This window comes from Hypanus sabinus, chromosome 1 (assembly GCF_030144855.1).
Source record: "Hypanus sabinus isolate sHypSab1 chromosome 1, sHypSab1.hap1, whole genome shotgun sequence".
Lineage (NCBI taxonomy): Eukaryota > Metazoa > Chordata > Chondrichthyes > Myliobatiformes > Dasyatidae > Hypanus > Hypanus sabinus.
The window spans coordinates 113,905,802-113,922,474 of NC_082706.1; the positions used below are offsets into that span (position 1 = coordinate 113,905,802).

General features: G+C 41.7%; 1 protein-coding gene across 2 annotated transcripts in view; it reads left to right on the forward strand.

The window, feature by feature from the left end:
- Window positions 1–16,673, forward strand: part of LOC132396783 (1-phosphatidylinositol 4,5-bisphosphate phosphodiesterase gamma-1-like) — a 256,980-nt gene that overhangs the window by 221,748 nt on the left and 18,559 nt on the right. For both annotated transcript variants that reach the window (XM_059974696.1, XM_059974691.1), the window contains 5 exons: window positions 1,476–1,639; window positions 2,730–2,826; window positions 6,676–6,900; window positions 13,309–13,457; window positions 15,088–15,202. In XM_059974696.1, the coding sequence (XP_059830679.1) occupies window positions 1,476–1,639; window positions 2,730–2,826; window positions 6,676–6,900; window positions 13,309–13,457; window positions 15,088–15,202 (750 nt within the window). The remainder of the gene's footprint in view (window positions 1–1,475; window positions 1,640–2,729; window positions 2,827–6,675; window positions 6,901–13,308; window positions 13,458–15,087; window positions 15,203–16,673) is intronic.

Sequence of the window (16,673 nt, forward strand, 5' to 3'; positions counted from 1 at the left end):
AAGATGTAAATAAGATTGAAAGAGTACAGAAGCAATTAACAAGGATGTTGCTGGTACCTGAGGACCCGAGTTATAGAGAAAGGTTGAGTAGGTTAGGAATTTATTTCCTAGAACTCAGAAGATCGAGAGGAAATTTGGTAGTAGTATAACAAAATTATGAGGGGTATAGATGCGGTAAATACAAGCAGGCTTTTTCCACTGAGGTTGTATGGGACTACAACTAAGGTCATGGGCTAAGGCTGAAAGGTGAAATGTTTAAAGGGAACCTGAGAAGGAATTACTTCACTTTGAGGGTGGGGCAGTATGGAATGAGATGCCAGCGCAAGTGTGGATTAGGTTCAATTTTAACATTTAAGAAAAATTTGAATAGGTAGGTGGATAGGAGGGATATGGAGGGCTATGGTCTGGGTGCAAGTCAATGGGACTAGGTAGATTAATGGTTCAGCATGGGATCAAAGGGCTAATGGGCCTGTTTCTGTGCTGCAGTGTTCTACAACCCTCTATGCTAAATAGGGTTTCGCATTTATAATCTTCTTGTTAGATAGTAATCCTTGCACATACATAAAACATAAATTATAAGTGATTATAATAGCAGCAGATTAACAAATTTTAATACAAGTTTTGGTGGATGAATTCCTCTGTGGCAGAACCAGACAGATCTATGGTTTCTCACACTCAGAAAGCTGTAAGCTAACTCCGTAACTGTGATTCTACTGAAGTGTGAGTAGGATGTAAAGTGAGGAGCTCTGGAATTTGGATGCTGGCCCATTAGAATAGCTAAGCCCTATTTGCATAAACTTGCCAGCACTCTGTCCAGACCTGCTAATTCCCCAGTGAGTGGGAACAGGAAGCTGCACCAACAATCTAAGTGAGCAGACCTTCTCAGTTATTGGAAGGGTCAAACCTGTATCATGTTGGTGAAACCTGGAATATTGGAAGCCCAATGCTACCATGCGGATTCCAAAGAAACATGTTTTTCTTAAACACAAGAGAATGTGCAGATGCTGGCAATCTGAGGCAAAACGCACAAAATGCTGGAGGAACTGAACAGGTGAGGCAGCATCTATGGAAATGAATAAATAGTCAACGTTTTGGACCAAGACCCTTCATCAGGACTTCATTTTTTCTTTTCTTTCTGCCTCATAAAGGTCTTAAATTCTTAATGTCATTTGATGGTCATTCCAGGGCAAAGATTCTCTGCTTTATTAGATCTGATTACTCCCCATATCTCTCTCTCCCCCCCCCTTTCTCTCTCTCTTCTCCCCTCCCTCTCTCTCTTCTCTCTCCTCTCCCCCCCCTCCCATTTACTACTTCACCAGTGCCACTGACCCATCCCAATAAATATACAGGTGCTACTGGATAGGTAAGGTTAGGGCTGGAGCCAGTCATCCTTTTTCTAAACATACCGTAGATTTTGTTAATTGCTGATGAGGAATTGCCTGCGCCATCTCAACATTCTCAGATTTATTTGACAGTAATTCAGAAGGAAGGGAAGGGAAGCAAGCAGCATGTGTTCACGATCAACTCCCAACAAATGTCCCACCCTGCACAGCTGCTGGACGTGGCTGCAGATAGTCAAGAGGACCTGAATGACTGGGTTGCCAAGATCCGCGAAGCGGCACAGAATGCAGATGCGAGGGTAAGTGAGGGGTGATGGGAAAATCTTTGTTTGGTAACCACCTGCAGGCTCACAGTCCTCCAAGAACTCTGCATGACATGATGTCAGCTCCCTCGACTGCAGATGCTGGAATCCGGAGCAAAAGAAAAGACAAAACTGCTGAAGGAATTCAGCTCTATGGAGGGAAATGGACAGTCAACATTTCGGATCGAGACTCTTTATCTGTCTCATTAGTAGGGCCTTAATCTGAAATGGCCTTTTCAAATAGTGAGTGCCACCTTACTGCAGAATGTAAACCACAATTTGTGTACTTAAAGAAACATAGATGTATTGAAGGGCATAAATGAGGACACTGAATTGGAGAAAGTGGATTTAAAATGAACAGTCCTCATGCAAGACTGAAGGATAGAAGGTCTGGAATGTGCAGGAGTGACATGTTCCTGGCAGTTGAGGCCGAAGTGATTGACCTCCTTAAAAATGATCTGAATGTATCTGATAGTGAATAGTCAGGCAGCATCTATGGAGAGGAATAAACAGCAGACACTTTGGGCTGAAACCCTTCATCTCATCTGTTTATATTCTGCTTCATAGATACTGCCTGATTTTCTGAGCTCCTCCAGCAGTCTGTGTGCATTGCTCAATATTTCCAGCATCTGCAGAATCTCTTGTGCACCTGACTGCAAATAGTGTTTGGTACTGACTATAATGGTCAGGTATTTCACTAGGATATGGTAATCCTGGGAATTGTAGCTTGTCTGGAGGATATTGTGCTTGAACTTTGGCAGGGGAAGAGTCAGCCATATTTCCTTGCTTACAGGAGGCTGCTCGCAAATTATTGGTGAACTGCGAGCTCTCAAAGTGTTGAATTCTGAGGCTGTGTAACCTGTCGAGGCTCAGTGAATAGGATTGGCACTTGGGCAATGGAGAATGGGCAGAGGTTGTGAACTGTTTCCCAGAATATCAAATCCTATAAGACAGGATAATTAGTTTTTACTCTAATGGGGTAGCTGTCAAAACCAATATCAGCAGCATTAATTATCCTTTATCATCTATGGGTCTACTTGGAACACTGTAGTTTGTGTTGTGGAAGACTTTTTCCTCTTTGAAACAGATGCAGGAAGGAAAAATAATGGAGAGGCGAAAGAAGATTGCACTGGAGTTGTCGGAGCTGGTCGTCTATTGCCGCCCGGTCCCTTTTGATGAAGAAAGTAAGTTTGATCTTTTGCATTTTCCCACTGAGATGGAAAGAGTCTATTTTCTTTATGTATCTTATTGCAATTTGCTTGGCTAGATTAATTTTCCCTTTAAGTTAGAAACAGAAAAATCATGGACAAGTATCTCATGCAATATGGGCAATCTAAAACAATACCAATGGGGCTCACAGTTCATATCTGAGCTATCAGTAGATTTACCTACCACCCCATCAGCCTCCGCATCCACTATATCATCCTCCACAACTTCTGCTATCTCTAAATGGATCCCACCCGAAATGTACCTTTACCTCCCCACTCCTTTCTGCTTTCCGCCGGGAATCGCTCACTCTGTGACACCCTTGTCCATTCGTCTCTCCCCACTAATCTCCCTCCAGGCACTTATCCCTGGAAGCATCCTAAATGCTACATCAGCCCATACACCTCTTACCTCACCTCCACTCAGGGCCCCCAAACAGTCCTTCCAGGTGAGGCCACACTGCACCTGCGAATCTGCTGGGGTCGACTATTGCGTCCACTGCTCGTGATGTGGCTCCCCCTACTTCGGTGGGACCCTTCGTAAATTGGGGCTGTGCTTGGTAGCGCACTTCCACTCCATCCGCCACAAGCCGAGCTTCCCGGTGGCAAAACAGTTTAATTCCCATTCCCATTCCAACATGTCAGTCCTTGAACTCCTCTTGTGCCAAGGTGAAGCCACCCTCAAGGTGGAGGATGAATGCCTTCTATTCGGTCTGGATAACCTCCAACCTGACGGCATGAATACTGATTTTACCTCCGGTAAAAAATCCCCCTCCCCCCATCAATTCCCCACTCTTGCCCCTTACATCCTCTCACTGTCAACAAACTGTACAAATTCAGATAATAAATAAATAGCAATAAATAACAAGCACGAAATAACAAGATATAGAATCCTTAGATGAGTGTAGTTATCCCTTTTTGTTCAAAAGCTGATGGGTGAGGGGTAGCAACTGTTCTTGAACCTGATTCAGTATTTTATCCATATTGGATTTTCAGCTCTGAAAGCTTTTGAGACTGACACCATCAATGTGCTCTTGGAGATACTGGATTCCCTTCCTGACCATAAAATGGTATTATAGAAACATAGAAAACCTACAGCACAATACAGGCCCTTCAGCCCACAGTGTTGTGCCGAACATGTCCCTACCTTAGAAATTTCTAGGCTTACCTATAGCCCTCTATTTTACTAAGCTCCATGTACCTCTTTAAAAGCCTCTTAAAAGACCCTATCATATCCGCCTCCACCACCGTTGCTGGCAGCCCATTCCACACACTCACCACACTCTGAGTAAAAACTTAGCCCTGACATCTCCTCTGTACCTACTCCCTAGCACCTTAAACCTGTGTCCTCTTGTGGCAACCATTTCAGCCCTGAGAAAGAGCCTCCGTCTATCCACACGATCAATGCCTCTCATCATCTTGTACAACTCTCTCAGGTCACCTCTCATCCTCTTTCGCTCCAAGGAGAGAAGGCGGAGTTCACTCAACCTATTTTCATAAGGCATGCTCCCTAATCCAGGCAACATCCTTGTAAATCCCCTCTGCACCCTTTCTATGGCTTCCACATCCTTCCTGTAGTGAGGCAACCAGAACAGAGCACAGTATTCCAAGAGGAGTCTGACCAGGGTCCTACATGGCTACAACATTACCTCTCGGCTCCTAAATTCAATTCCACGATTAATGAAGGCCAATACACCTTACGCCTTCTTAACCATAGAGTCAACCTGCACCGCTGCTTCGAGCGACCTATGGACTCGGACCCCAAGATCCCTCTGATCCTCCACACTGCCAAGAGTCTTACCATTAATACTGTATTCTGCCATCATATTTGACCTACCAAAATGAACCACTTCACACTCAACTAGGTTGAACTCCATCTGCCACTTGTCAGCCCAGAAATCAGAATTCCTGCCTCCTGCTCCAGTCCCTCAACCACGCATTTATTTTCCACCTCATTCTAATCTATTCCTACTGTTGCGTGGCACAGGAAATAATCCCAAGATTACAGTACTACATTTACGGTCCTCCTTCTCAACTTCCTTCCTAACTCCTGTACTCTTTTTTCAGGACCTCTTCCCTTTTCCTGCCTATGTACGAATATGTACCACAACCTCTGGCTGTCCTCCCTCCCACCGCAGGATATTGTGGACGCACTCTGAAACATCCCAGACCTTGGCACCTAGGAGGCAATGTACCATCGAGTTTCTTTCCTGTGTCCACAGAATCGCCTGTCTGACCCCCCTAACTATAGAGTTCCCTATCACTACTGCCTTCCTCTTCCCTACCCTACACTTCTGAACCACAGGGTCTGACTCAGTGCCAGAGGCACGGCCACTGCCACTTGATGCAGGTAGGCTGTGCCCCCCCCCCAACAGTACTCAAACAGGAGTACATATTGTCAAGGGGTACAGCCACAGGGGTACTCTCTAGTAGCTGACTCTTCCCCTTCCCTCTCCTGACTGTGACCCATTTCTCTGTCTCCTGTGGCCCCAGTGTGACTATTCTTCTCTATCACCTCCTTGATCTCCCTGACTAGGCAAAGGTCATCTTAATATCTTTCTTTCGAGGAAACTACTGAAGTATCGGGCTGGCACCCAAACTGCCAAAAGCACCACTTGAATGGGCTGGGAATTGACGCATGGGTAGGAGTAGTGCTGAGGAGCTCTTTACAACTCATGTTCTTGGTATCATTCTTAATTTGCAGAGTTTGTCTTTTTTTTTTGTACGTTGTTTGTTAGTTTTTGTTTGAGTATGGTTTTTCATAAAGTCTGTTGTATTTCTTTTCCTGTAAATGACTGCAAGAAAACATATGTCAAGGTGGTATATGGTAGCACATATGTTTTTTGATAATAAGCTTGCTTTGAACTTTAAGCATTCTTGGGGAACGTTAGGAGAACGTTGTTCTGCTCACTCCAGTGTTTTGCCTACACTTGGTGTGCTTGGTGTTGATGGTGAGCATTCAAACCAGTGGTCTTCATCTGTCCAGAACACCTGATGATCACAAATTTCTCTAATTCGTGAATCACCAATGGCTCACTCCTGCTCCGCTGTTGAGTTTGGTCAGAAACAGTTCTTAACACATGTAAGTGGAGTTACTCCAATATCTCTGTGATGTTACATTCTGAAAAATAAATTTCCAACCAATGAATAAGTTGTTTTCTGTTTCAGGTACTCCAAAGTTGTCAATAAATGCTTAAGGGTCCAGACTGTCTTTATTCTTAGGTAGACCCTTGTGTCTGTGGTTTCCGAGGTGGGGTGATATGGCTAAATGCAACCCCCTGAACCTCTCACAGATGGTGCAGGAGTTGCTCAATGAGGCAAGCGAGCACTGATTTGTAAGGTAGTGTACTGTTAGTGACATTTATTGTGGACTCCTGCATGGTCCTCCAGATTCTCAATGTTAACCAGAATGCTTCTTCTCTGGTCTGAGTGATCCTGGTCCATGGAGTCCCAGGAATCAGAGGAAGTGTTGCACTTAGAATATCCAACATACCCGTGAACCTATCCTTCTATTTGCCTGGTAATCTCTTACTGTGACAGAGCTCAGAATGGAGCGTTTGTTTGAAGAGACTATAGTCAGGCACGGCTGTACGTAAGTATACAATTTTAGAGGACATTGGCCTGCATTTCATTCTCTTGCATCTGGATTTGGTGAATTTTGCATGATAGCATTTGTGCAATACTAGCAATTCTCCTTACCTCAAAAGCAGGTAGCAAAACTCTCTTCCATCGATAAGCATAAGAATCAATGGAAAGAAGAACTGCTGCATTTCCTTTACCTGCTATTAATTAGTGGTTCCTCACTGACATTGTATTATTTGTCTGCAGAGATTGGAACAGACAAAGCCTGTTACAGAGACATGTCGTCCTTCCCTGAAACAAAGGCAGAGAAATACGCCAACAAAAGTAAAGGCAAGAAGTTCCTTCAGTACAACCACCGGCAACTGAGCCGTGTATACCCCAGGGGACAACGTCTGGATTCTTCCAACTATGACCCATTGCCCATGTGGATCTGCGGCAGCCAACTGGTGGCCCTCAACTTCCAGACACCAGGTATCCTTGTTGCAACAAGCTATAGAAGAGAGTATTTAAACACAACTAAAAGCAGAGGAGACAAGGCTCCAGTTCCATCCACACACACACAACTCACCAAGGATCACCTTGACTCAATCATTTGCTGACGTTCCTTAACAGTAACTCAGCTCTGATTCAGAAACGTCCGTGGTTCCGATTTCTCAGTTTTAAATACTTGATCGGTTAAGTTTGAGAAAACCCATCAAAACCTCTCCCATGAGCATGAGATCCATGGAAGCTTGGTTGTGTGGATTCTGAATTGGTTTGCCCACAAAAGGCAGAGGGTTGTAGTAGACGGAGTGTATTCTACCTGGGGTCAGTGTCTAGTAGTGTTCCACAGGGTTCTGTTCTGGGACCCTTTTTTTTGTGATTTTTATGAATGGCTTGAATGGGGAGGTGGAAAGGTGGGTTAGTAAATTTTTGATGACACTCGTGAAGGTTGCTAACATTGTGGATAGTGTAGCAAGTTGTTGTGGGTTGCAGTGGAATATAGACAGGATGCCGAGCTGGGCTGAGAATAAGCAAATGAAGTTTCATCTGGAAAAGTGTGAAATGGTGCATTTTGAAAGATTGAGCTCGAAGGTGGTGTACTATATCCATAGCAGGTCTTTTTGTAGTAATTCTTAACAGGGGGGATCTTGGGGTCTAAGTCCATAGAGCTCTCAAATTTGCCACACATGTTGATAGTCTGGTTAAGAAGGCAGATGATATGTTGATCTTCATTAATGGGATTTGAGTTCAAGAGCTATGAGTTGATGTTGCAGCTCTGTAAAACTCTGGTTAGGTTGCACTTGGAGTATAGTGTTCAATTCTGATCACCTCATTCTAGGAAGGATATGGAAGAGTTAGAGAGGATGCAGAGAAGCTTTAACAGTATGCTGCCTGGATTAAAGAATTTGTTTCATGAGAAAAGTTTGAGAGAACTAGGGCTTTTCTCTTTGGAGTGAAGCAGGATGAGAGGCAAATTGATAGATCTGTATAAGATTATAAAAGCATAGATAGTGTGGGGGAAAATTTATGGACCATCAGTTTAAGGTGGGTGGAGGAAAATTTAGGGGAGATAACAGAGGTAGATTGCTACACAGAGAGTGATGGTGCCTGGAATGCTTTGCTGAGATTGGTTACAGAGGCTGATAAAACGGGGGCCCTTTAGAGATGATTAGATAGGCACATGGATGTAAGGAAAATGGAGGGCTATGGGCTATGTAGGAGGGAAGGGTAAAATTGATCATGGAGTAGCGTGAGAATGTGTCATACTGTGCTTTACTGTTATATGTTCTATGTTATAAATTCAAAAAATATTTTCAGAACTTGTTCAAACATTTCAAAAGAAGAGCAAAAGTTTCCAGCACTGAGTTCCAAATATCTCTGATCTAGAACGTTTTGGTTTTATGTATATTATTTTATATACTTAGTGAGTTCTTGTTGACATGGTGCAGTGTGCCCAGTGCAAACAAAATTAGTATGTTACATTGTCTACTGGAGAAATACTTCAGATCTGTGAACTGTTAAGGTTTTTACTGATGTGCTATAATTAGAATATATATCTTAGAGACATTGTGAGAGACAGTTACAATCAAACCTGATACACTAAGTATTTGTAACTTCCGAGTTATATTCAAATACAACTTGTTTCCAGATCCGCATTCACTTAATGGCAATGAGTGCAGCACCTATACTCACCTGCACCTAGTCATTTCACCCACACTAGCATTGTCTTGAGGCTCATAAAAATAAGAACATGCAAATTTCTATGACCAAGATTATCTTAATTCAATGTCTGCTTAATCATTCCTGCATTAGACACATTCTCATTCTCTGTGCTTATTATAACAAATTAAATAGTTTTAGGTTTAGTCATTGTCATAGAAAAACAACGGCTAATCTGCACACATCAAGCTTTCAAAACAGGAATGCAATAATAACCAATTACCTTTCTCTGTTCATGTTAATTGAAGGTTAAATAATGGCCAAAAACTTAGGAGAATTACATGTTCATATTTGAAAATGTGCCATGGGATCTTTTGCGCTATCTGAAATAACAGATACGGATCAGTTTAAAACCAATTTTAGGGCAACTTTATTTTTGTTAATCATAATTGAAAACAAATTATCTGCTGTTTCTAATAATATTTTACCTATGGGGAAAATTGAAATTGGTCAATTAGGTAATGAAGACTACAGTCGGCTCTCCTTATCCGTGGGGGATTGGTTCCGGGACCCCCGCGGATACCAAAAAACGAGGATGCTCAAGTCCCTTATTTAACCTGTCTGAATGCGGTGGTCTTTAGGACCCAGCGGAACACTGGCCTTTATTTCTCAGTGCGGTGGACTTTAGGACCTGTTGCAGCTCTGAATCCGCAGGGTTTCTGTTCACGAAAATAATCACGATCATGATTGAAAATAAAGTGGAAGTATTAAAGCGATTGGAAAGAGGTGAAACACCATTGGTCAATGGAAAAGCGTTAGACTACAGTCAGTCAACAATCGGAACAATTTTAATTGAGCATGTGAAAGGCCCTGCCCCGATGAAAGCTACAATTATTACTAAACAACGCATTGGTTTAATTATTGAATACATACGTTTCTTAAGTGTTTTGTATGCATAGAAAGGTAAAATATATGCTATATACTAAAACAAACGTTTTACTAACTGAGGCTACATAATACCGGATGTACCTGTTCTGACTTAAAGACGGACTCAGGACTAGAACCCATTCATAGCCCGGGGACTGCCTGTACTTTTAATTCATCTCTAGATTACTTATAATACCTAATACAATGTAAATGCTATGTAAATAGTTATTATACCATATTGTTTGGGAAAAAATGACAAGAAAAAAAGTTTTTTTCTTGTCATTATTCCCTAAACAATACAGTATGCTCAAACAATGAGTGGTGGAGAGAGAACTTCTGGGTTTTCCCAATCCGTGGTTGGTTGAATCAGCGCATGCAGATCCCGCGGATAAGGAGGGCTGACTGTATTTATTTTCCAATTAGTGTGTAAGGTTGTGCATTTGAGATCAGAAACATTTGGAGACACTCTCCTCCAATCAAAACCACTATCACTCAATATCAAGTAACACACACAAAATGCTGGTGGAGCGCAGCAGGCCAGGCAGCATCTATAGGGAGAAGCACTGTTGACGTTTCGGGCCGAGACCCTTTGTCAGGACTGCGAAGCCTCTGCCAGTGATGAATGAATTCCCAGCATCTGCAGATTTCCTCGTGTTTGCCTTTCAAGATCACTCAATATCAGGAACACGGGGACAGTTCAAGGCAGCAGAAAGAATAGACCTCACTTCATTTGACAATTGTATTTGTGACATTTTTTGCACTATTTTCTCCACATTAGGGTGCTTTTACGTAGTTCTGTAAGCATATGTGATATTAGTCTGCTACTCCCCCTACTGGATTTTCTGGGAATTACAGCATTTTTAGACGCGTTAACAGCATATAGGTTAGCATTCAAAACTGGCATACTACACACTATAAATTACTCTAACACAACCTTCAGCTTTTACTGCTCATTCCCATTTATCTAATGAGTGAAAAGATTCTGTAATTTTACTCTGAGCTATAGTTGCATCAGGGCTGTTTCTGCAGGAAAGGTTTTAAGTATACACAGTAATTGTCTGAGTGAACTGGCCTGGGTTACACTGAGTGGACTGCTCTGCTTTGTCTAGTTATTTGGGATATTTCAATTAGACTGAGCAATTCTAGGCTGGGCAGAGGATTGAAGCTGATTTGAGATCAGCTCCCAGTGCAATTTTGAAAGACATTTTCAGTGGTCAGTGGATAAAGCCTTTTAAACAATAAATTTCAAAGTCCAAAGTTTTAATGGCAAAGTACATGTATGCCATCATATATTACCCTGAGATTCATTTTCTTGTAGGCGTTCACAGTAAATACAAAGAAACACGATAGAATCAATGAAAAACTGCACACTGGACAACCAATGTGCGAAAGACAAGCTATGCAAATACAAAAGAAAAAAACAAATAAAATTATTATTAATAATAAATAAGCAATAAATATCAAGGACATGAGATGAAGAGTCTTTGAAAGCGAGTACATAGGTTGTAGGAACAGTTCAGTGATGGGGCAAGTGAAGTTGAGTGAAGTTATCCCTTTGAGTTCAAGATCCTGATGGTTGAGGGTTAATAGCTGTTCCTGAACCTGTGTGGGTCCTGAGGCTCCTGTACTTCCTTCCTGGTGGCTGCAGTGAGAAGAGAGAATGTCCTGGATTGTGGGGATCCTTGAGGATGGATGCTGTTTTCTAGCGATAACTCACCATGTAGTTGTGTCCAACATTGGGGAGGGCTTTACCTGCACAACTATTTCAAAGCTACACTGCTGTGCTTCTTTATAATGGCACTTATGTGCTGGGCCCAGGACAGATCCTCTGAAATGATAACACCGAAGAAATTAAGGTGCTGACTCTCTCCCCTCTGATCCCCTGATGAGAACTGGCTCATGGAAATCTTGTTTCCCTCTAATGAAGTCAATAATCAGCTCTTTGGTTTTGCTGACATTGAGTGAGAGGTTGTTGTGACACCACTCTGCTAGATTTTCAGTCTCTCTCATATATGCCTATTTAGCCCTACCTTTGGTTTGGTCAACAACAGTGGTGGTGTCAGCAAACTTGAATATGCATGGCGATACAGTCACAAGTGTAAAGTAGAGCAGAAATTTAAGCACACAGCCTTGTGGCGCACCTGCGCTGAGGGAGATGTTGTTGCCAATCCAGACTAACTGGTGTCTGTAAGTGAGGAAATCAAGGATCCAATTGCATAAGAAGGTGCTGAGGCTCAGGTCTTGGAGCTGATTGATTAGTTTTAAGTGGATGATGGTATTGAATGCAGAGCTATAGTCAATGAAGTGCGTCCTGATGTAGGCATCTGGCCAAGTGTTCCAGAGTTGAGTGAAGAGACAGAGAAATGGCATCTGCTGTTGACCTCTGGTAACAGTCTGCAAATTAGAGTGGATCTAAATCATTCCTCAGAGAGGATTTGATAAGTTTCATGACCAACCTCTCAAAGCACTTAATCCCACTGAATAAGCGTGCTGTTAGACAATAGTCATTGAGGCAGGTTACCACATTCTTTTTGGGCAAGCAAAAGGTTAAGCACTATCAGTGAATACTCCAGACGGTTAATCAGCAGAGGTTTTTAGTACTCGGCCAGGTACCCCATCTGGACTAGATGCTTTCTGTGGGTTCACGTCTCCCTCAGTTGCCCAGTAGGATAGCGGTACACTCAGACACAATGGCCTCATGGGGCCAACCAAAGGTGTCTTTGTCTTTTTTATTATAGCAAGACAATGCTGGACATTAAGAACTTCAAGTAGGCTGTTTCTTATTTACTGGTCGTGGTATTCAATATCTCAAGTGCTTGCTTAACATCAGCCTTTGGCAGTAAATTGCAATCAGGATCATGGAGGAGAACTCTCTCCATCAGTAGAATAGACATTCCTTAATCATTAGATGTTCCAGGTCAGGATAATAGGAGTGTGATAAGACCACTACATCTGAGCACAACAAAGAAATTATCATGAAACGTAGACACCCCACCTCTTGCCTTCCCCAAATGTTCTGCAGATTGATCCGTTAAGTAGATCGAAGAGCTCCTCAGGCAGGACCACCATGTCCAGTGTGTCTTGAGTGAGCCATGTCTCTGTGAAACACAGGACGCAACAATTCCTCATTTCCCTCCAATACAGCAATCTTGCCCTGAGGTCCTCGAATCTTCTTTTTCAGTGACTGTACATTTGTTAACAAGATACCGGGCAGAGGAAGTTTTACACCCTGCTGTTTTAGTCTGGCTTGAAGTCCTCCTCTCTTCCAGCCATGGTAATGTACTTTCTTCTGCTCAAAAGTGCTATGCCTTCATTCCTGAGAGTTGAGTCTGCTGATCCTTGAGAAGATCCTTGCAGACTTCCCTTCCGGTCATGGTAATTTACCTTTGTCTGTTTAAAAGTGTCATACCTGCATTCCCGAAATTCAAGTCTACTGAGTCTTTCAGAGGATTGTGAAATTTCTAGTTTGCCAGTTGTTTAAAGGGAAATTGCAGGATGCAGGTTGCAGCAATGGTAGTTCAGAAGGAGTATATCTGGAAATTTTGTGAGCTGCCTGAAAAATGTCAGCATGTATCACCAGCACCATCTGGGAATTTGTAGTCACTGAATAAGAGAATGGGGTAAAATCGTAAAATCTTTCTCTTTTCTGAAAACTGTGAACTTTATGAACTGTTCCACAATAAGCCTGAGGAGATCACAGTTAAATAAAGTAGGGATATTGTAAACACATGAAATTTTGTAGGAGACCCATGTTGCCATGAAGAAGGTCCTCCCATGTTGAAGCTTTGATTGTTTTTTTTCTCTCTGTAGACAAACCAATGCAGTTGAACCAGGCTATCTTCACCATGAATGGGAGATGTGGGTACGTGTTGCATCCTGATATCATGAGGGATGAAAACTTTGATCCCTTTGACAAAAGTACTCTCAAGGGTGTGGAACCAATCACCATACAGCTTCAGGCAAGTACCAACCATTTTATTTTACCATATCTTGATACTGTATCCTGAAAGAAAATGGAATATTTAGAGAGAATTCTAAACTTCCATGTTAGAAAGAGAAGAACACATTAACAGTGAAGACAAGAGAGTTCTATTACCTGCTCTATCCACACCGATAGTTCTAATTTTCACACTTCTGTTTTACCGGTGTTTGAAGGAAATGTTAAATTCAGGTTATGTCCTTAGTGGGATGTCTAAAAGACCCTAGCATTAATTTACTGAGGCTTTGTCAGAAAACAGCTGAGGAGGACTCCTTCTCGTTAAGCTGAAGCAGATTTGAAGTTGGGCAGAAATTCAGCATTTTAGGTCAGGAGAAGAAAATTGCTTGAGCTTTTGAAGTGATGCATTGGAGGGGGTGGGGGAGACTAAGGCCCAGTATGGTGGAGGGATGAGGCAGGGACAATATCTAAAGTCGCCATTGGGCAGGAGTACTGGTGGTGAACAATAATACAATAGTGGTATTTAAGAGCCTTTAGATAGGCATATGAATGTGCAGGGAGTGGAGCAATATGGATCATGTGAGGGCAAAACTAGTTTAATTTGGCATCTTGTTCAATACTGACATCTTGAGCCAAAGGGCCTGTTCCTGTGCTGGACCGTTTGGCATTCTGTGTCACATTAAGCTGATGACACAGCAATATTACATAATCATATGGCACGCACAGTCATGTCTTATGCACAAAATTTTGTGGTTGCAAAAATGCATAATTCTCTGGAATAGTACCATGCACAAGTTACAAAATCTACTTCACCTTTTCCTGAAAGTCTGCTTCATTCCCTCTGCCCTTCAGCTTTCTCTGTTCATTATCTGAAATTAGTGAGGCAGCAAGGGAGACAATTTTTGGATGCCTGGTTGTTATCCAGTAGTGAAAGAGTGATGTTCTTTATACCTTACACATTGTAGCTGTCCAGAGTATGCCTGAAATGTATAAAATCAGATATTTACAAGAACCAGATTTGTCCATTTTATACCAAGGTATAATCCTTCTCAAGGTAGTTTTCTGCCCCCACCAACCCCCATGAGAATCAATTATCCTCTGTCTACCTTACCGCTATTAAAACAATATATTGCAGACTTGGACCATTTACCCTGCAGCATCTCTGCACGAATGTTTTCAATTAATCCCATGTAATTCTCTTTCTCCTCTATCCTGAACATTTTCCCTGATGAAAGCTATTTTTGAATATGCTTTCACCCCTTTCAGTTCATGCATTTTAAATTATATTGACTCATTGTATAAAACAGTTTTTCTGAATTTTTTTCTCATTTGCAATTATTGAAGTCCAAGTAAATAATTTAAATTAATATTTTTATCTATAATCCTTCAGAGATCACGGGTTTGAATTAGGAATGGGAACTATTAATTATGTTTCTCCATTAGTCCAGAATTCAGTAAACTATTGCACCATATACTGACTGGAATAGTTTTTTTTGTCTTACGCTGAATGACTGCATTTACCAGAGAGCTACTGGATACCTGTTAGGAGTATAATATTTACTAAGTTGAAGTAATTTTGGAATTCTTCCTCCTATTAAAAAGAATAAGTTGTGGACTGAGTCTTTATCAAGTCCTCTCTCTTAAACTGACAGATCTTGGGAGCACGACACTTGCCCAAGAACGGGAGGAGTATCGTTTGTCCATTTGTTGAGGTGGAGGTTTGTGGAGCTGAGTATGACAACAGCAAATACAAGACTGAGGTGGTGGGTAAGTGAGACCTCTGCTTGAATCATGTGGCAACACATTTTACTTTTCTTCCCTGTACTTTTTTTTTAAAGAGTCATGCCCATGTCAATCATCACACACCCATCTGTCATGTGCCCATCTATATAAATTCTTGATCCATAATCTTCTATACCTAGCCAATATAACTGCTTGCCTAGATAATTTTTAAATGTTGTTGTAGCATCTGCCTCGACCACACCCTCAAACAGTGTATTCCACATTCCACCAACACTCTTGAGTGAATTCATCCTCAGATCCCCTTTAAACGCCAAGCAAAACAAACTCAATCCATCCTAGCTCCCCTTGTAGCCAAATTGCTACATCCCAGGCAACTTCCAAGTGAGTCTCTTCTGTATCCTCATGATTTCTCCCTTCATAATTGATACTAATACAGCTAATTCCAAGCAGGAATCAGAAAGGGTGGTAGGGAGTTGTGATACATCGTTCAGGAATTCATCATGTTAATCTTGAAGATTAAAATCAACTGATAAAGTCAACTTGGGGCAATGAGGAGAGGAGTTGGGAAGTTACGTTACAATTATACAAGACATTGGTGAGGCCACACTTGAAATATTCTGTACAGTTTCAGTCACCTTGTTATAGATGAAGTGTTATTATACTGGAAAAAAGTGCAGAAATATTTAGCAGAGTACTGCCTAGATTTGGAGGTTGAGTTAGAAAGAGAGATTGCGTAAAGTAGGACTTTATTCCCTAGAGACTGAGTGGTAACATGATAGAGGTATATAAGGTCATAAGGGACGTAGACAGGGTGAAAGCAAATAGTTTTATTCCCAGGGAGGGGTGGTTAAAAACAAGAGAGATCAGGGGTGAGAGATTTAAAAGGGACATCAAGGGCATTTTCTTCATATTAAGGGTAGTGCATATTTGGAATGAACTGCCAGGGTTGTGTTTGAAGTGGGCACATACCCAACATTTAAAAGCCATCTAAATAAGTACATAAACAGGATATATTTAGAGGGCTAAGTGCCAAATGTGGACAGATGGGATTAGTTCACAGGGCAACACAACCAGTGTGGAACAATTTAGAGCAAAGGACTCTTCTCCATGTTGCGTGATTGTAATAACATCCTCATCTGATGCATACAGTCAGTGGCATGAGATTCATTTTACCTTGATCAACATCCTACTCAAAATAAAACATGTTGCATGTTGGAAATTGTAATAAAACAGACTACGTGGAGAACTCTCAATGTCAGCAACATCGGTGGAGAAAGAAACCATTTGTCAATAATTCGAACGTCATGTTTTCTCTGTTTGTTTGCTTGAGAAAAATTTCTACTCAAAATGGTCAAAGGTGAGTGTAGTATTGATTAGATACAAAGTTCAAACAGCATCTGTGAGAGAAATATAGTTAAACTTTTAAAGAAATAGGCTCGTGACCTTGCGTCTGAACTGAACAAAATACAGGGATAGATAAGTTTCAAAATACAAA